The 21,153-nt window shown below is 43.8% G+C and overlaps 1 protein-coding gene across 1 annotated transcript in view; it reads right to left on the bottom strand.

Annotated features, from left to right (window-relative positions):
* Window positions 1-21,153, bottom strand: part of LOC134395618 (zinc finger protein 84-like) — a gene marked incomplete at its 3' end in the record, with an annotated part of 48,289 nt that overhangs the window by 6,670 nt on the left and 20,466 nt on the right. The window contains exons 6-10 of the mRNA XM_063121777.1: window positions 16,564-18,262; window positions 11,019-11,184; window positions 10,207-10,219; window positions 8,954-9,133; window positions 5,603-7,137 (exon numbers count right to left, since the gene is read on the bottom strand). Of these exons, the coding sequence (XP_062977847.1) occupies window positions 5,603-7,137; window positions 8,954-9,133; window positions 10,207-10,219; window positions 11,019-11,184; window positions 16,564-18,262 (3,593 nt within the window). The remainder of the gene's footprint in view (window positions 1-5,602; window positions 7,138-8,953; window positions 9,134-10,206; window positions 10,220-11,018; window positions 11,185-16,563; window positions 18,263-21,153) is intronic.

Here is a 21,153-nt window from a genome sequence, read left to right as displayed (position 1 = left end):
AAGGCGGGAAATGTCGCTATTTTGGAGTTGTGATTGGCGACAGCATAAATTACCAGTTCTCCCGGTCGCTGCTGCTGCTGCCGCTCCCTCTCTCTCTCTCTCTCTCTCTCTCTCTCACACACACACACACACACACACACACACACACACACGCTGTTCAACCAGCCACTGCCTCCCCTCCCACGCCCTGGTCTCTCCACGGTAACAGCAGAGCAGCAGCGTTGCGGGTGAATGCGAGGAGTTTCCCGGACGAGCAAGGCAATCCTATATACATGTCTATTCAGAAGCCCAATTGGGTTCAACAGGATTTACTTGCGTGTAAGCGCGCTCAGTATTAGAATCCCGAGCTGATCAACAGCAGCTGGGAATCTTCCCGTTGAGAATTGAGGAGAATAGAAAAGGCGTCTTTTCCCGCCTCTCAAAGGCAGGGTCTATACGTGGAGCTTCGGGGCGCTTGCCTGCGTCTGGAGTGCGTCTTCGAATCGACGTGTAGATCTGGCCCAGTTGTGCTCTGTTGGTTTTGTTTTTAGTTTTTTTCTATACTGTTTCTAACACTTTTTTCATGCTCTTCTCCTCCTTCTCAAACTGATTCCTTTCCAGCTGCTTCACACCTTTTGCCCAAGATCTTTTGCTGCCTTTAGCCTCTCACCTCCGCCACGCTCACCCCCACAGTAGTAAAAGGTCAGGAGTCACCAATTAAAGAACTACCTATCCTTTCCTGGCTATCATAGCTAGGAGTTGCCTCACTGGAGCACAGGACAGGTTCTCACAGGGCACTGTCCTCCACCCCAGGAGATCGCAAGGTTTTTGCCCCCACAGAAACCCTGGGTCAATGTTCTGTTGAGGTTTGCCTTCCCCCCCCCCTTTCAGAATGGGTATCGCTTCTTTTTCGTTCTCTTTTATTTCCCCATTTATTCAGTTATTATCAGCCTCCTCCTCCTCTCCTCTCTCTGAAGGCCTGCCTCACAGGGGTGTCCCAAGATCTCTGGCTGCCCTTAGAGATGTCTACGCCGCCCTGAGATCTTAATGATATAAAGTGGGATATAAATGTCTGAAAGAAAGAAAGAATGTGCCACAAGCGCCTCTGCCATGACACAGGCTCTGAACACCAGACCTCACGTCTGCCACCACTTCTTATGGGGCGACACAGGCTCTGAACACCAGACCTGGCCGAGGCTACTCCCTGCTCAAGCCAAGCACCAACACTTGATATGCCTGAGGCAAGGGATAAAGCCCACCTTCCTCCAAACTATGTGGAGAAAGGGGTTTAAAATGGAGAATGGGTTTTAATATATATAATAATGCGCTGTGAGTTATATCTGCTTAGGTGAATGATTGTCAGAGTGGGTGCTGAATGTGTAAACTTAAGATGATAAACGCCAAACAGACACGTGGGATTTTTGTGGTAGTTTTAAAACAAACAATCAAAATTTATTTTTAAAAGGTCATAAGCTTTGTTTCAAATAACAACATTTAAAAACCTTTTTGAAACCTTCCATACAATCCTGTCACTCTCACATTCGCACTTTCCTTTTTCTCACACAATCACTCTTGAACTCTCTTTATTATCAGTATTAATATACTTCCACTACGTGCACACCACACTCTAAAGACACCACTCACTACACTGACTCTCAAATTTCCCAGAACTTAAGTACCATAAATACAGAGAGCACCACAGACTCTAAGAGTCCCTAACAAGTCTCCCTGAAAAGCTTTCCTGAAAAGAACAAAAACAAGAACTCACAATCCCCTCAGTCCTTCCCTTATATATCACTCCTCCCACCTCCCAAGACATTCTAACTCCGCCCACTCAGGCCAACATTCTACAAACCACAGACTTACACACTGCAGACATACATTTGGAATTGACTTGTGGGGTGTAACGCCACAGCCTCCCCCTCCCACCACTGCCCCCCAGTTATTTAAATGACTACAAAACTTGCTGCCCTTTCAGGGGTCTCCAAATCACTTGCCTTTTGGGGGAGGGGTCTTGGGGGGGCACCTGGTCTCCCTCCACCCACCTTTGCTGGTGGCTGTCAGTCCGGCCGGTCCAGCAGAGAACGAGGGCAGCGTCTCAGCCCCAGGCAGGATTGCACCCGGGGACCCCTATGGGCCAAAGGGGAGGGTATGGGGGGAAAACAGGGGCCCGATGAAGGGGGGAAGAAGGACCGTCGTCCCTGCAGAGCGGCCTGATCGAGGAAGCAGTTCTGATCCATGGACCCAGCAGCGTCGCAGTTCGTCTCGGAATCCCCACTGCTCAATCCAAGGGGAACGCAGGGAGAGAGGGAGGGGCGGAGACTGCGGGGGCTCCCAAGAGGCTCAGCCTGGCAGGTCCCCTCCCTATGGGGTGGGGTGGGGGGAGCGTCCAGCCCCCTTCCTATTGCGAACTCGGATCCTCCTCTGACCCTTTGGGGGCTGAATTCGGGCATCTCTCCCCCCCTCCTCCTCCTCCCTTGCAACCCAGGGACCCGCCTTCAGCCCAGTGCCAAAGGCCAGGGGGGCTCTCACCTGATCCCGCCCAGGACGCCCCGATGCAGCGCCCAGTGGAAGCTCCAAGGCCTTTTCCCTCCGGGGGAAGAAGGAGGCGGCACGAAGGAGCGCAGCTCCAAGACACCGGCCCCTCCTCCCCTGCACCAAATCCCCTTCCTCTCTAGGAATCGAGGCCAGCAAGAGCCTGCTAATGAGACAGAGGAACCGGCTGAAGTGTTACTTTGCTGACGCCTCTCCAGGGTCCCCCCACATCTCTCCCTGTGACGCCTCTCGGGGAACCCGGCTAGCGAGAGATACTCAATTTGCTTTTTGTGTAATCTAGCTTGGTTTTGGCCGTCAGGTTTATTAAGTAATGCAAATGCCGTTTTTATTTCTGTCGTTTCCTTTACGATGCATATTTCTTCGAAAATCCCCGTGCAAAAATCTTTGCATGCGCTCACGCACCGGACCCCACGTCCTCTCCAGCACAATGGTTTGCTATTCTGGATGGGTTCAGTACCATTTTTGTAACCATTTTAAGCGATATTTCTGTAAATTTAGCTGATGTGGCTTTATTTGGTTAATTTGTTTTTTTAATATTTTATTTTTAGTAGTTTGTTTACAGAGGTCAAATGTTACATCATTTATATATACACATATAACGATACTTTCCATATCAATTCAGATATAACTTACTAGTTTCTGCCTTGGATGGACTCCCCCCCCACCCCCGCCCCGCTATTACCGTTTTTCTACCCACTCCAAATGTCTGTAAAATAAGGGGGCGGGTGTCCTCCCTCCTTCTTTATTCACAAAGTCGATAACTTTCTTCCAGGCTCCCACATTTATTTTCGTATAATTGTCCTCACACTGTCCTCATTTTTTCTGCCAGTTTTTCCTCAAAGGGCAGTTTGTCCAACCCTTTGATACCATTTATCAATGTGAAGTCCTTTGTCACCCTTCCAGTGCCTGGAAATCAACCCTCTTGCCGCCAGTAGAAGGAGGCCTATTAAGTCCTTGTCTAATAGTTTATTGTCCAGTCCTTTATATAAATTTAACAGCGCTAGGTGGGAGGATGGGTGAACCCATTGTCCAATTATTGAGCTTTGTTCCAGAAAATACTAACCTTTGGACATGACCGCCACATATGTAAAAATGGCCTAACGCCTGAACAACCTCTCCAACATTCTGGGGAAGTCCCTGGGCTCATCATGGATATTTTCTTGGTGTCAGAAACCATCTATGTATCAATTTTAACACTGATTCTTTTTATACGATATTGTAATGGGCATCTATCCCATAGGGCATTCCAGTCTTTTTCTTCAATTCAGGTTCTTAGATCAGTTTCCCAGACCATCCCAAGTGGGTCCTTTATACCAATTTCCTAAGTTAATATGCACTTATATAACTTTGAGCTCAAACCTTTTGTAATTCCTTTGTATCTCATCATCTCTCATTCAAATGCTGTTAGATTCCGTCCCTGGACACACACACACCCCTCAGCTGATGTGGCTTTAAAAGAAATTCCCCCCACATTTTTGTCCAATATTCTTGATCTATTTTAATAGTGCAGTCAAATTCCCAGCGAGTTCGTAGTACTTGCTGTGATCCTAAATCCAGTTTAAGTAGTAATCTATATAGAGTAGTTATTTGCCCTTTATTTTTTTCTGCTAATGGTCATTCTTTCAAAATCTGTCAAGTTTCTGGTGCCTTGCTGCATTATGTACTGCTTTCTAAGACATGTTGATAGTTGATACCACGCTACCCATTTAATGTTTGTATTCGTCAATGATGTCCTCCATGCAGTCCTAGATATGGGTAATAAGTCTTGTAAGATCATTTCTTCATTTGAAATTTTACAAGATATGTGTAAGATTGGGGTTATAAAAGTTTCTTGGCATAGCATAGAGAAAGAAATTTGGGGGGCATAGAATGGGTTTAAATGGGAGTACAAGTGATAAAGGTAATGTTTTAATATTAAATGGACAAGTAGGCATATACCCATTGAACACAGTATCAGGGTTAGATGATTTGGTTTGGAAAACGCCTGATAGAAAACGATTTGGAAATATGATTTGATATTGTTCAAAGATCAAATCATGGGGACTTGCAACTTGGTATTGCTCAAAGGACATGAGTCATCTGAACTTGTGACATGTACGAACTGTAACTAGGGGAATGGTCCAGGGTGAAGGACAGGTGAGGTTGTGGTTAGAAAAATAAGAGCCAGACAACCACAAGAACAGGGAACTTGACCTTTCGTTGTCATAAAAAAATACATCAGAAAGGGGAGGAGGTTTTCAGGAGAGGCTGGTCTAAATTATGAGGCGGTCCAATGGGTTTAGGAGTTTAGAAGACATCAATAGGAGGAACTGATGATGTCCAATTGGGCATTTAAGGCAGAGCACAGAGGGATAAGAGGTCTTCCCTTTCCCTCAGGCATGGTTTGGTCTTGCCTGGGAGAGATGGGAGTCCCTCTGTGGACAAGAGCTTGTTCACAGAGCCTGTGTTTGTCTGTCTGTTTGTCTTTGTTTTTGTCTATGTTTGTCTTGTTCTCCAAATCTGCCAGACTTGTATGTTCTTTTAATTTGCTTTGCTGAATGGAGCTTTGTGTGTCTGACTTTAACTTTCTTTAATTGTTTTAAGGAATGATTTTAAAGATAACAGTTTCATTGTGCTTGTGAGTGAAGTCCATCATTCTGGATGTCTTATCTCCAGATCTTCTTTACACCTACTAGAGTGGGGAATTTATTTATTTATTACATTTTTATACCACCCAATAGCCGAAGCTCTTTCAGCAGTTCACAAAAATTATAACCATGAAGAACATAATAAAACAACCCACAATCTAAAAACACAAATATAAAATGCAGTATAAAAAGCACAACCAGGATAAAACCAGGCAGCAGAAATTCATATAAGAAAAAAAATACAGGATTAAAACAAAATTTGGGGAGTACTGTTACAAAGTATTGCAGGAACCTGTGCCTATGTTCAGTACTTCTTAAAAGACCACTATAAAATTCCTCCTACAGTCTGTATACTAATGCATTGTATGCCCTTTTTAATATTTTTTAAATGAAAAGAAGTGATGTAAGACCGGTATCTTGAAATAAAGCCTTTTCTATACAAACCCTATGTGAGTTCTTTGATGAGAAGTGAAGGCCCCCTTATGATTGAAGCTCTTTCCACACTCCAAGCAATGATATGGATTCTCACCTGTGTGAGTTCTTTGATGAGAAGTAAGAGTCCTCTTCTCGCTGTACCTCTTTCCACACGCCAAACAATCGTATGATTTCTCCCTTGTGTGAATTGTTTGATGCTGAGTGAGAAATCGCTTCTGACTGAAGTTCTTTCCACACTTCAAGCACTGATATGGCTTCTCGCCTGTGTGAGTCCTTTGATGCTGAGTGAGATATCTCCTCTGACTGAAGCTCTTCCCACACTCCAAACAATGATATGGTTTCTCCCCTGTGTGAGTTCTTTGATGAGAATTAAGAAGTGTCTTATGATTGAAGCTTTTTTCACATTCCAAACATTTATATGGTTTCTCGCCTGTGTGACTTCTTTGATGAGAAATTAGATTTGTCTTATGACTGAAGCTGTTTCCGCACTCCAGACATTTATACGGTTTCTCCCCTGTGTGAATTCTTTGATGAGAAGTGAGAAATGTCTTACGACTGAAGCTCTTTCCACACTCCAAACAATGATATGGTTTCTCCCCTGTGTGAGTGGTTTGATGCGAATTGAGATGTGCCTTCTGACTGAAACACTTTTCGCACTCCAAACATTTATATGGTTTCTCCCCTGTATGAGTTCTTTGATGAGAAGTAAGAGTTATCTTCGCACTGAACCTCTTTCCGCACTCCGAACAATGGTATGGTTTCTCCCCTGAGTGAATTTTTTGATGAGAAACAAGATGTTTCTTCTTACTGAACCTCTTTGCACACTCTAAACAATGGTATGGTTTCTCCCCTTTGTGAATTCTTTGATCAAAAATAAGATGCTTCTTCTTACTGAACCTCTTTCCACACTCCAAACTATGGGATGGTTTCTCCCCTGTGTGAATTCTTTGATGAGAAGTAAGATTTTTCTTCTCACTGAACCTCTTTCCACACTCCAAACAATGGTATGGTTTCTCCCCTGTGTGAGTGCTTTGATGAGAATTGAGATGGGCCTTCCGACTGAACTTCTTTCCACATTCCAAACATTGATATGGTTTCTCTCCTGTGTGAGTTCTTTGATGAGAATTAAGATTTTTCTTCTGACTGAAGCTCTTTCCACACTCCAAGCATTGATATGGTTTCACCACTGTGTGAGTTCTTTGATGAGAAATCAGAGTCCCCTTCTCACTGAAGCTCTTTCCACACACCAGGCATCGATACGTTTTCTTCAAGGTGTGAAATTCACAATGAACTTTGAAGTTTGATTCGGAATTGAAAGTTTTCCTCTGCATATGGATACTTTTCATTTCCTGTCTTTGATGTATTTCTTCCTGGATTGTGATATCATGGTAGCCATTGCCCTGAGAAGCAAAGGAATCGTTGCTTCCATTCTGATTCACCTCGTTTTTACTTCTCTGCTGTTTGCTGTTGTTACATTTGTCTCTTTTTGGTGACATCCCACATGGTTCACTCTTATTCTTCCTTTCCCACCTGTCACTTTCTGGAATAAAGGGAAGAAATTGATAAAAGTCTGAGTTAGCAATAGAACTCGAAATAACGTAGCACCTTCAATCAATGATTTTGATTAAAAGAAGAACTGATAAGACACGTTTATTTATTAATTCTTTTATTTATTTGGGGCACTTAGATACCAATGAATGTAATAAAATCTCAATATTAGAAGACAATATTAAAGAAGACAATGCTAAAACGACTACAGTAAAAGCAATTAAAGGAGCAGCAAAATGTGAGGCATGATTAATTTACTCCAGGCCCAGAGAAAGCCAGGGTGAACAGGTGTGCGTTTTAAGAGGCGTTTAAAGGATGTCACATTTCCTGCCTCCCAAACTATGTGAGGGAGGGTTTCCCACTGGGTGGGTCTTGCTACAGAGAAAGCCCGCCATCTGGGTACTTGACAGTGACATGACGTTCATTTTGGAATGACCAGCAAGGCCTCCCGTGCTGATCTTAAAGATCACCTGGGTATGTATAAGGGAAGGCAGTCTGCTAGGTAGTGTGTTTATGGCACAAGGGCAGCCCCGCATGGATCACTCTGGTTAGGCTCTCTCTAGCCAGGAACAGAAGTTGGCAACAGGGGCACCAGGCTACTCGGACCTCCAGTGACAGAGATGGATCCAGGAGCACCCCCAAACTACACATACACTCATTCAGTGGAAGTGCAACCCTATCCAGAACAGGCAACCCCTCCAATATGAGTTGTACCACAGTAGTACAGTCCTTCCAAGTCCCAACTAAAGGAGGGGGTCTAGAAGGATACCTTGGTCAACAGTATCAACACCCGCTGAGAGGTCGCACTCCCCCTGTCCCACTCTCGAAGAAGGTCATTCATCAGGGCAACCGAGGCTGATTCCGTCCCTAAACCAGGCCTGAACCTAGACTGGAATGGATCCAGAGAATCCTGCGGTTGAGATGCCACCACGCTGTCACACACCTTACTCACAAACGGTATTTGCAACCAGTCAATTGGTAGCATAGATCTCTGGATGAAGGGAGGCTTTTTTCAGGAGTGGTCGCACTACTGCCTCACTCATGGCAGTAGGGACCACTCCATCACATAGGATTAGATTAACTAAATTAAGCCCCATACTACTTGGAAAGGCTCAGCTAGACAACTAATCAAGGATGCAATGGAGGTGGCAAAATGTGCTGCCTTCAGCACTATGCGGAAGGCGCAATTCTACGGTCGTGTGTTTGGTGTTCGGGATGCATCTTCTGCCACTGATGTTCCAGTGACCTGTTACATCGTCCGAAGCTCCCCAGAAAACAAGGGAGCCTTCTGAGCTTCACGGTTCACATTTATTCTGGGCTGCCTTTTCTTAATTAGTGTTTTGCGTTTGTTTGCTTTTGAGACTCTGAGCTGTTTTAATGACCCTGTTCAGATGACACGTTAACCCACCGTGGTTAAGCATTTTGAGCTAAACATTAGGGCTTAGTGTGTGGTGTGAACCATTCCTAACCATGGTGGCTACATAACCATGATTAAAACAGGCTCATTAACCATTTACTGCAAAAGTCTTAGGGGCCTAACCATGGCTTAGCATATTGCCTGAACAGGCCCAATGAATCTTGTGAATTTTTTTGTGGTATGTTTGAAGATGCTCTCTTAAAATAGCATTAAATTATTCCACAATTTAATATAATTTAATGTATTTCTTTTCTCTTTAACGCTGCTTTCTGAGGGCTGGGTCCTAAAAGGCGGCCTTAAAAGTCAAAAATGTGACCAAAAATGGTAATATTGTCATCATGATTGCATTTGGAATTGCACGATGGAATTGCAGGCAAACAGGGAGCCTTACCGAGAGAGTCCACGATCCCCCTGTTCTCTTCCATGACCTGCCTGTGCAGGGCTCTCTGGTTAGGATCCAGCAGGGCCCACTCTTCCTCTGAGAACTGCACGGCAACCTCCTCAAAAGACACCAGACCCTGGATGGAAAGAGAAAAACTTTCCTTCTCAAGGATAACATGAAGTGAGCTGGCTGGGCATTAGAGTGCAGGAATGAAACTTGCTTGCTGTGAAAAACAGTTCTGGGGGGTTCAACAGCCAGAGAAATGGCTCTAGCTCTACGTCCTGCTTGTGGGCTTTCTAAAGAGGCAACTGTTGGGCCACTGCGAGAAACAGGATGTCGGACTAGATGGGCCTTCTGGCCCACACAGCCGGGCTGTCTGTATGCTCTGAGCTTTGCCAGGAGCAAACAGTGGGAAAGAGGTGTATTTAGGTCCTGGGAGGTGAGTAGGGGATGGAGGCACCCAGGCTGCTCCCTGCCTTTCTTCCCAGTGATCCTTCCTGCTCCGTCTGACTCGCTTGAACAAGTGTGTCTGTGACTCACTTCTTCAAGAGAAAAAACTGTGGCTGTATGGGCAGACCCCACTTCGCAACGGATCTATGAATCCCAGATGAGTGTTCTGGGCTTCAAGGATTAATGGATATGGGTTGGGGTCTCTGAAAGAACTTTCAGGCAAAATAACAAAGTGGTATCCCAAAATATACATTTATTCCTTAAATAGAGAATAACAAAACTTTGAAATGATAAAACTAGCAAAACACATTACTCAGCACAACAGAAATCATGGCTAGCACATCCCTTAGCAAAATTAAAGTTCTGTTCCTCTCAACCAGCCTGAAGATCTCGTAGTTACTTCTCCAGCAAACATGGTTTGCAGGGCTTAGGTAATCAATCTGGTACGCTTCGCATTCTCCCAGGACCCCTCTCGGCAATAGGATCAAACCTTTGCCTTTTATACAAGTCCCACGTGGATGACTTCATCGAAAGTTTTAGAGATGGTCATACCACGATTCCTATTTCTCTCAACCGAGTCAGATTTGCCACTGACACCAGGAACACCAAGAAGAAGGTATCCCTGCTAAGCTAAGCAGTTTTCTGCTTCCAGTCCCTAACCCCATCACTTACAGTCAGCATACAGAGATCATTAGAAATAGCCCTCCTAGGAAATACAATGAATGCTTATCCCCAGTGCACATGACATTGCTACACCTACCTGGTCCAGTTCCATTTTTTCACGATGAGACGGCTGTGTACTCATTGCCAACGGCATTCCATGCCCTGCAAGAAACAGAGAGGATGGGGAGGCAGTAGGAGGTGCTGGTCTCAGGGGCGGAGGCTGCCATCCTAAACTCCTGGGAAGGAAGCCCCTTGCAACCCAACAGGACTGAACTTACAGGCAAATGTCTAGAATTGCACTGACAGTGCAGGAAGTATCAAGTCGTATCAAGATGTCCTATCTTTCATTTGGATTTTAATAGTTCACTTAGAGGGAAATGTGTATTTCCCCACTTACAGCTTTTGGTTTTCAGCTATAGTCTCCAAGTGTTGAAAATTTGAATTGTACAAAAAGGTTGGAGACAAGCATCTTCCCCCTAGAACACTCCAAGGCGAACAGAAAAGGACTCCAAGGACTCTCTGATATTCCCCGGAGAACGAGACCAAGTTGAAATACAGCCACCACCCGCCATTGATCCTTACCCTGCAAGGCGGCATGTCCGTTGTCCTCCGGCTGGAACCCCCTTTGTGGGGGGCTCTGCCAGGTGCCTGATGATGGAGCCCCCTCTGCTGCAGGGAAATCAGGTCCCACTTCTGGAAATTGGGCCTTTACCTGAAATAGCAGTGATGGTCCAACACATGGAATGAGGAGAAGGGTCAGAAAAAGAATGAGAGAGTGCAAAATAACAGAGCCGAGGAAAGGGAAATTTCTCCTGGGGCAATGAGTAGAGTTCCTGCCCCCCTGGATTAAACACTCTCACCTGTTGCTGCTCTGGCTGCTTCTGGTCCTCAGCCTGGCTCAGGAGGAAGCCTTCTGCCAGGCCACCGCCTGGGAACTGGTCTCCGCTCCGCATTCCCTCACCCAGCTCGCCATCTCCGCTGGCAGGATGGTCAGGAACTGCTCCAGGATCACCAGGTCCAGGATTTGGTTTTTCGTGTGTCGCTCTGGCTTCAGCCACCGATGGGAAAGTTTGTGGAATTGGTTGCAAACCTCTCGGGGTCCTTCAGGCTCCCGGTAGTGGAACTGCCTGAAACGCTGGAGCTGCATGTCTGAGCTGGTCATGTCCTCACCCAGATCCTTCTAGTCTGTTCTTTCCCAGAATTCCTCACTGCTCTTGGTCTTAATAAAATCAGGATTACTTCCTGCTTCACGGTTTGTCTCAACCATCATTGATCCGTATTTCCAAAAGCCTTCAATGGGACCAAAGGAAGTTTTCCCTCTTCTGTATCTTGGCAAAAAATGGCTTATGAGATGGTGCTAAAGTCAAGACATGGTTCTGTTAACAATTCATACTTTCTCTTAAAAAAAAACCTTTTAATTAACCTATCTTAAAAGTTGTTGAAGTTGAGGCTGTCTGTCCTTTAAAGTAATATCTGTTGATTAATCGACTGATTTTACAAGGTCAATGGATGAAACATCTGGATTTAGATATGCATAGAAACAAGACATTCTAATTCATACAGACGTTTCTTCCTTCTACACAGACTTTGTTTTACTTTACCTAATAAAAAGAACAAAAACATTTCTCTCTGGTTTCCAGAGGCCCAAGGAAGCAAGAAATTTTGTGCCTCACAGAAACTGGGATTCACCAGTTGTGCTCTGTTGAGTTTTGTTTTTTCTATGCTGAATTTTTTTAACACCTCCTTTTCATCCTCTTCTCCATTTCTTTATCATCAGCCTTCTCCTCCTTCTCAAAGGGATTCCTCTCCAGCTGCTTCACAGGGTTTGGCCAAGATCTTTTGCTGCCTTTAGCCTCTCACCTCCACCATGCTCACCCCCCACAGTAAAATGTCAGTAACAGTGGTTTAAATGACTCACTTGCCTTTTGGGGGGAGGGGTCTTGGGGGGCACCTGGTCTCCCTCCACCCACCTTTGCTGGCTGCTGTCAGTCCGGCCGGTCCAGCAGAGAACGAGGGCAGCGTCTCAGCCCCAGGCAGGATTGCACCCGGGGACCCCCATGGGCCAAATGGGAGTGTGTGTGTGTGGGGGGGGGAAACAGGGGCCCGATGAATGGGGGAAGAAGGACCGTCGTCCCTGCAGAGCGGCCTGATCGAGGAAGCAGTTCTGATCCATGGACCCAGCAGCGTCGCAGTTCGCCTCGGAATCCCCACTGCTCAATCCAAGGGGAACGCAGGGAGAGAGGGAGGAGGGGGCGGAGACTGCGGAGGGATCCCAAGAGGCTCAGCCTGGCAGGTCTCCTCCCTATGGGGTGGGGTGGGGGGAGCGTCCAGCCCCCTTCCTGTTGCGAACTCGGATCCTGCTCTGACCCTTTGGGGGCTGAATTCGGGCATCTCCCCCCATCCCAGGTCTCCCCCTCCTCCTCTTCCTCCCCTGCAACCCAGGGACCCGCCTTTAGCCCAAGGCCAGGAGGGCTCTCACCTGATCCCGCCCAGGAGGCCCCGATGCAGCGCCCGGAGGAAGCTCCAAGGCCTTTTCCCTCCGGAGGAAGAAGGAGGCGGCACGAAGGAGCGCAGCTCCAAGACACCGGCCCCTCCTCCCCTGCCCCAAATCCCCTTCCTCTCTAGGAATTGAGCTGGTTTCTTTAACCCTCAGGAGGCCAGCAAAAGGCAGCTAATGAGACAGGGGAACCGTCTTAAAAGTTACTTTGCTGACACTTCTCCAGGGTCCCCCCACATCTCTCCCGGTGACGCCTCTCGGGAAACCCGGCTAGCGAGAGATGCTCTCCTGTATTGAGGCATCATGAACCAGCGCAAATCCCATCCGTGCAGAAAGGGGCTGGTAAACCTACAGGCCGAGGGGAGCCTGGGCCCCAGGCAGTAGCCCGGAAGACTTGTAAATCCATATCCCACAGATTCCCCAATAAATGAGTTCAAACAGTGGGGCATTCTTGCCGTCAAGATGTTTAAATCCCGGTTAGGGAACGAAATTGGGTGAGATGCTCCCACGGGCAGTGGATTCTGCCCTTGCTTATATTAAATTATATTAAATTGTATCACCCTGGCTTACTTCCACGTGTCTGGCAACTCCTAAAATATCATTTAATAGGTGTTTAAAATGGGGCAGACTTGACCTTGGGGGAGCTAGGGGTGGCAACGGCCGACAGAAAGCTCTGGCGTGGGCTGGTCCATGAAGTCAGGAAGAGTCGGAAGCGACTGAACGAATAAACAACAAAATGGGGCAAAGTTGTCTAAAAATTCCCCAGTCAGTATAATTATTTCTCATATTCTGATCATTATTTTTTACTCTGCAATGATATCGTGGAAAATATTATCTAGTTTCTTTGTTGTCTTAAGTTAGCATTCCTTTTATATACTCCATCGCCTAATTCGGTAGTCTAATGTGAAATAGGGCTTGATTGTAAATTAATCTCATTCTATAGCCCCAAGTACTTCTATGGTTTCCCTCACATGTGAGGGATTAGAGAAGATCAGAATCAATTTCCCCCACATTCCAAGCAGTTTTACACTTCGTCTTCTGTGTGAGTTCTTTGATGAGAAGAATTACCTTCTGACTGCAGTTTTTTTATCTGCTTTCTCACATATGTAACATTTTTGATAAGAAATTGTTTGAGTGGTTTTATTAAGGTCATAGACCAGTCAAACAGTCAGTACAAAAGCTGAATAGAAACTCAATAAAATATAGAATACAAAAAAAGCAGTGTTGAAACTCAATAAAATACAGAATACATAAAAACACAATAAAGGCAATGAATAAAATACTTACAATAAATAAAATTTGTGACTCCTTCAGGTGTCTAGATACCAAGTAGTCTCAATTTGATTAATTGTCGATACACAAAAACTCATCACTTTTGAGGTGACCTTGGGGTCATTATCTGAAAGTCGATGTGCTAGATGTTGCTCCTCCGTTCCCTCCAAGAACTGTTGTAAAATAGGAGTTATAACTATGTGGCACAAGTCCTGATAGAAAGTACATAGTTTCTGCTCTTCCCAACCAGTTCCTAATCTAGTTTCCTTCTAAACCTTTGTTCCCATAAGGCAGAAGATAATACATTGTATCTTGCCAGGGTAAAAGCTTTCCAGAATTTTGGGATGTGCAACTAGACAGATACCGTGCAGGCAAAAAGCCCACCCACCCTCATTGTCTCTATAATCAGAATGGTTAGAGGCACTACTTAAATGAATTTGGAGCGCCACGTCCCAGAATTGGCAGTACGGCTTTTGTGTAGGCCACAATTTGTTATTATTGTTTTCCAGTTTTGACCAGTTCTCCATAACCAAATGTTTATGTCCTTAGGAAGGGATGTAAAGCATGCAGGCTATAAAAAGATGGATTGTATTTTGGCCATCAACCTCAATGCATGAATTGGAAAGGATGATGACACCCCCTATGCTCACTTCCATGAACAGCAACCGGCAACGGAGGAATCCCATCCTCTACCCGATAAGCATTTATTATTATTATTATTATTTATTTATTTATATAGCACCATCAATGTACATGGTGCTGTACAGAGTAAAACAGTAAATAGCAAGACCCTGCCGCATAGGCTTACAATCTAATAAAATCATAGTAAAACAATAAGGAGGGGAAGAGAATGCAAACAGGTACAGGGTAGGGTAAGCACGCACAGGGTAGGGTAAAACTAACAGTAGAAAGTAACAGTAGAAGTCTGCACAACATCAAGTGTTAAAAGCTTTAGGAAAAAGAAAAGTTTTTAGTTGAGCTTTAAAAGCTGCGGTTGAACTTGTAGTTCTCAAATGTTCTGGAAGAGCGTTCCAGGCGTAAGGGGCAGCAGATGAAAATGGGCGAAGCCAAGCAAGGGAAGGATAAGAGTTGCAATTTTGCAGGCTTATCCTTCATGAAAATGATAAATGGAATGATTCTTGCATTATTGAATAGGGGGCAGAGAGGGGTAGAGTATGACCGGGCAGGAGAATATACTTTAAGTCCAGAGCCGGTGTGTCAACAATTGATTATATTATTATTGTTTCTTCCGCAATTTCGCCTGATGTGTTCGGGCCACAACTCCTTCTGCACTCCAAACAATGATAGCGTTCCTCCCCCGTGTGAGTTATTTTTTAAAAAAAGTTTTTAACTTGCAAATATAAAAATTTAAATATTAACATAATACAGAAACCATACATGTAAGGAATAAGAGATTACATACGCTTCCTTTTTTTTAAATAGAAAGAAAATGCTACACAATCCAACACTATAAACACACAGTAGAAATTATTTAACATTGGTTATGGGGCTGTTTTAAAGGATAATTAATTAAAATGAGATCCCCAATCAGAGCTATTCATTTTAATTGTTATTTTTTCAGGGAGAATATTGTAACTATAAGCTGTTAAAGGCAGTTTGTACCTGTGCTGATGCTGGTGTTTTGTTTGTGTGTGTAATAAAACACGACCATTCTGTCACAAAGCTGTCTTTTTTCTTTTGTTCTCTTAATACATTTGATTAAGCTTCTCTGAGAGCGCCATTTCCAATGTTATTACCCTACCAACTCTTTCTATTTCATACTTTTGCCTCCTTCCAGCATTTAGCTATTCATATATTTTATTAATTACATTTCTATACCGCCCAACAGCCGGAGCTCTCTGGGCAGTTCACGTATGCTATCAGCTATTAACAGATACTCAATTTACTTTTTGTGTAATATAGTTTGGTTTTGGCCGTCAGGCTTATTAAGTAATGCAAATGCCGTTGGTTTTATTTCTGTCGTTTCCATTACGATGGATATTTCTTCAAAAATCCCCGTGCAAAATGTTTGCATGTATTCACAATCCCACCACGTGTGAAAATAGGATCCCCAGACCCCACACCCTCACCAGCACAATGGTGAGTAGGACGTGTCTATTTTTGCTATTCTGGATGGCGTGAAGTACCATTTTGGTAATATTTTAAGCAATATTTCTGTACATTTAGCTGATGAGGCTTTAAAAGAATTTCACCCAACATTTTTGTCTCGAATTCTTGATCTATTCTAATAGCCCAGTCAGATTCCCAGAGAGTTCATAGTACTTGCTGTGATCCTGAATCCAGGATAAGTAGTAATCTATATAGTGATTTGCCCGTTATCTTTTTCTGCTGAGTTAGCGGTCATTCCTTCAAAATCTGTCAGGTTTCTGGTGCCTTGCTGCATGATGTACCGCTTTCTAAGACATGTGGATAGTTGGTACCATGCTATGTAATGTTTGTATTCCTCAATGATGTCCTCCAGGCAGTCAGAGATATGGGTATTAATAAATTTTTATAATAATGTATTAATCTATCAAGTTGATTGTCTTTTAAAACCTTTTAGGTGAAAATCGAGGGTCCACAAATAGGTATCAGTGGAGATTTCCTTAGTATCAAGAATTCCTTTCTGTAATTCTAGACTTTTAATATAGAAATAATACGTGTGTTGTTGTTGTGTGCCCTTTTTAATTTCTTTTTTTTAATGAAAGGCTTGAAATAAAGCCTTTTCTATAGAAACTCTGTGTGAGTTCTTTGATGAGAATTAAAGGCTCCCTTATGATTGAAGTTCTTTCCACACTCCAAGCAATGATATGGATTCTGGCCTGTGTGAGTTCTTTGATGAGAAGTAAGAGTCCTCTTCTCACTGTACCTCTTTCCACACACCAAACAATCGTATGATTTCTCCCTTGTGTGAATTGTTTGATGCTGATTGAGAGTTCTCTTATGACTGAAGTTCTTTCCACACACCAAGCACTGATATGGTTTCTCATCTGTGTGAGTCGTTTGATGCTGAGTGAGATATTTCTTCTGACTGAAGCTCTTTCCACACTCCAAACAATGATATGGTTTCTCCACTGTGTGAGTTCTTTGATGAGAATTGAGAAGTGCCTTCTGACTGAAGCTCTTTTCGCACTCCAAACATGTATATGGTTTCTCCCCTGTGTGAATTCTTTGATGTGAATCAAGAAGTGTCTTATGATTGAAGCTCTTTTCGCATTCTAAACATTGATACGGTTTCTCGCCTGTGTGAGTTCTTTGATGAGAATTAAGAAGTGCCTTCTGACTGAAGCTCTGTTCGCACTCCAGACATTTATATGGTTTCTCTCCTGTGTGAATTCTTTGATGACAATTGAAATATGATTTCTGACTGAAGCTCTTTCCACACTCCAAACATGTATATGGTTTCTCCCCTGTGTGAGTTCTTTGATGAGAATTGAGATGTGCCTTCTGACTGAAGCTCTTTTCGCACTCCAAACATTTATATGGTTTCTCCCCTGTATGAGTTCTTTGATGAGAAGTAAGAGTTATCTTCGCACTGAAGCTCTTTCCACACTCCAAACAATGGTATGGTTTCTCCCCTGTGTGAATTCTTTGATGTGAAATAAGATGTTTCTTCTGACTGAACCTCTTTCCACATTCCAAACAATGGTATGGTTTTTCCCCTGTGTGAGTTCTTTGATGAGAATTAAGTTGGGCGTTCCAACTGAACCTCTTTCCACATTCCAAACAATGGTATGGTTTCTCCCCTGTGTGAGTGCTTTGATGAGAATTGAAAGTTGTCTTATGACTGAAGCTCTTTTCGCACTCCAAACATTTATATGGTTTCTCTCCTGTATGAGTTCTTTGATGAGAAGTAAGATTTTTCTTTTCACTGAATCTCTTTCCACACTCCAAGCAATAGTATGGTTTCTCCCCTGTGTGAGTCATTTGATGAGAAGTGAGATGGGCCTTTCGACTGAATCTCTTTCCACATTCCAAACATTTATATGGTTTCTCCCCTGTGTGAGTTCTTTGATGAGAAATAACTGTTTTCTTCAAACTGAACCTCTTTCCACACTCCAAGCATTGATATGGTTTCTCCACTGTGTGAGTTCTTTGATGAGAAATCAGAGTCCCCTTCTCATTGAAGCTCTTTCCACACACCGAGCATCGATACGGTTTCCTCAAGGTATGAATTTCACAATGAACTTTGAAGTTTGATTCAGACTTGAAAGTTTTCCTCTGCATATGGAAACTTTTCATTTCCTTTTTTTGATGTATTTCTTCCTGGATTGTAATATCATGGTAGCCATTGCCCTGAGAAGAAAAGGAATTGTTCCTTCCATTGCTATTTACTTTGGTTTTACTTCTCTGCTGTTTGCTGTTGTTACATTTGTCTCTTTTCGGTGACATCCAAAATGTTTCCCTCTTATTCTTCCTTTCCCACCTGTCACTTTCTGGAATAAAGGGAAGAAATTGGTAAAAGTCTGAGTTAGCAATAGAACTCAAAATAATAATGGAGCACCTACAATCAATGATTTTGATTAAAAGAAGAACTAATAAGACACATTTATTTATTAATTCTTTTATTTAATTAAGGCACTTACATACCACTTAATGTAATAAAATCTCAATATTAGAAGACAATATTAAAGAAGACAATGTTAAAACAACTACAGTAAAAGCAATTAAAGGAGCAGCAAAATGAGAGGCATGATTATTTTACTCCAGGCCCAGGGAAAGCCAGGGTGAATAGATGTGTTTCCTCAGTACTCCCCTCCAAATGCTGGTTGTTGGTTTGATTTTGTTGTGGTTTTCCAATATTTTGTATTAGCTACAGTGTGGACTGTTGTTTAATGCAAAGACAGCATTAGAAACGTTTTAATAGATAACTATTGCCAAATTCTGGTAGACTGAAAGAAGGGATCTGGAATGTTGAAACAGGTAATCGAATTTTGCACAGCCTCTACGAGGAGAAGCCTTGTGCACTGCCTTGGAAACGCACTCATTCTGGGCTGCCTTTTATTAATTAGGGTTTTGTTCTTGTTGGTTTTTGAGACTCTGAGCTCTTTTAATGACCTTGTTCAGATGACACGCTAAACCACTGTAGTTAAGCATTTTGAGCTAAACATTAGGGCTTAGTGTGTCGTGTGAACATACAATCCTAGCCATGGTGGCTACATAACCACGATTTAAACAGGCTCTCTAAACATTTGCTACAAAAGGGTTAGCGGCCTAACCATGGCTTAGCATGTTGTCTGAACAGACCCAATGAGTCTTGTGAAAATATTTGTGGTACGTTTGAAGCTGCCCTCTTAAAGTAGCATTAAATCATTCCACAATATAATATAATTGAATGTATTTCTTTTCTCTTTGAATGCTGCCTTCTGAGGGCTGTGTCCTAAACGGCGACCTCAAAAGCCTCTTAGAGGGCAGGTGCCCAAAATGGTAATATTGTCATCATGATTGCATTTGGAATCCCATGATATCATTAAGTAGGCAGACAGGGAGCCTTACCAAGAGAGGCCACGATCCCCCGGTTCTCCTCTATGACCTGCTTGTGCAGGGCTCTCTGGTCGGGATCCAGCAGTGCCCACTCCTCCTCCGTGAACTGTACAGCAACCTCCTCGAAAGTCACCAGACCCTGGATGGAAAGAGAAAACATTTCCTTCTCAAGGATAACATGAAGTCAGCTGGATGGGCATTAGAGTGCACTTCTGGGGGATCAACAGCCAGAGAAATGGCTCTGGCCCTCCGTCCCGCTTGTGGGCTTTCCAAAGAGGCAACGTTTGGGCCACTGCGAGAAACAGGATGTCAGACTAGATGGGCCTTCTGTCCCATGCAGCTGGGCTCTCTGTAGGCTATAAGCTTTGCCAGGAGCAAACAGTGGGAAAGAGAAGTCTTCAGGCCCTGAGAGGTGAGCAGTGGATGGAGGCACCCAGGCTGCTCCCTGCTTTTCTCCCCAGTGATCCTTCCTCCTTCCTGCTCAGTCCTCCTTGAACAAGGGTGTCTGTGACTCACTTCACCAAGAGAGAAAACTGCGGCTATATGGGCAGACCCCACTTCACAATGGTTGTATGAATCCCAATGAGTGTTCTGAGTTTCAAGGATTATTGGATATGGGTTGGGGTCCATGAAAGACCTTTCAGGCTAAATAACAAAGTGATACCACAAAATACAAATCTATTCCTCAAATAGAGAATAACAAAACTTTGAAATGATAAAACAAGCAAAACACATTACTCGGCACAATGCAACGATGATGAATAGGAGCACAATAGAAACCATGGCTAGCACATCCCTTAGCAAAATTAAAGTTCTGTTCCTCTCAACCAACACAGCATTCAGCATGCAGATCTTATAGTCACTTATCTGGCAGGCATGATTTGCAGAGCTAAGGTAACCGAGTCCGGTACGCTTCCCATTCTCCCAGGACTTGGATCAAATCTTTGCCTTTTATAAGTCCCGCATTGACGACCTCATCCAAAATTTTAGAGGTGGTCATACCATGATTCCTATTTCTCTCAACAGAGCCAGATTTGACACTGATACCAGGAACACCGAGATGAAGGTATCCCTGCTAAGCTAAGCAGCTTTCTGCTTTCAGTCCCTAACCCCATCACTTACGGTCAGCATACAGAGATCATTGGGAATAGCCCTCCTAGGAAATGCAATGAGTGCTTCTCCCCAGTGCACGTGACATTGCTACGCCTACCTGGTCCAGTTCCATTCCTTCAGGAAGAGACGGCTGTGTACTCATTGCCAACGTCATTCCACGCCCTGCAAGAGACAAAGAGGATGGGGAGGCAGAAGGAGATAATAATAATAGGGGCGGAGGCTGCCGTCCTAAACGCCTGGGAAGGAAGCCCCTTGGAACCCAACAGGAATGAACCTACAGGCAAATGCCTAGAATTGCAGCAAGTCTAAGTACACCTGAGATCGTTGCAAGATGTGTCATCCTTCATTTGGATTTTAATACTTCAGTTGGAGGGAAACGTGTATTTCCCCACTTGGGCTCTAGGCCACAAATCAAAGTGTTTGGTTTTCAGCTATAAAGTCTCCAAGTGTTGAAAATTTGAATTGTACAAAAAGGTTGGAGACAAGCATCTTCCCCTTAGAACAATCCAAGGGGAACAGAAAAGGACTCCAAGGATTCTCTGACCAGGGCCGGTGCCAGACTATTTTGCGGCCTAGGCAAGGTGAGCTACTTTCATACACACATCCCAAAAATGCCAACTTTGATTTTTAAGAAATGTTTTGTAGAAAAAATAAGAAGCACAAAACTTGAAACTGCTAAATTTTAAAGTGCAAGAATAAGTAATAATCAAATTTTGATTGTCTTTTGCAA

This window comes from Elgaria multicarinata, chromosome 3, assembly GCF_023053635.1.
Source record: "Elgaria multicarinata webbii isolate HBS135686 ecotype San Diego chromosome 3, rElgMul1.1.pri, whole genome shotgun sequence".
Classification (NCBI taxonomy): domain Eukaryota; kingdom Metazoa; phylum Chordata; class Lepidosauria; order Squamata; family Anguidae; genus Elgaria; species Elgaria multicarinata.
Note: the sequence above shows the minus strand (reverse complement) of the source record. Positions and strands in the feature narration are given on the sequence as shown.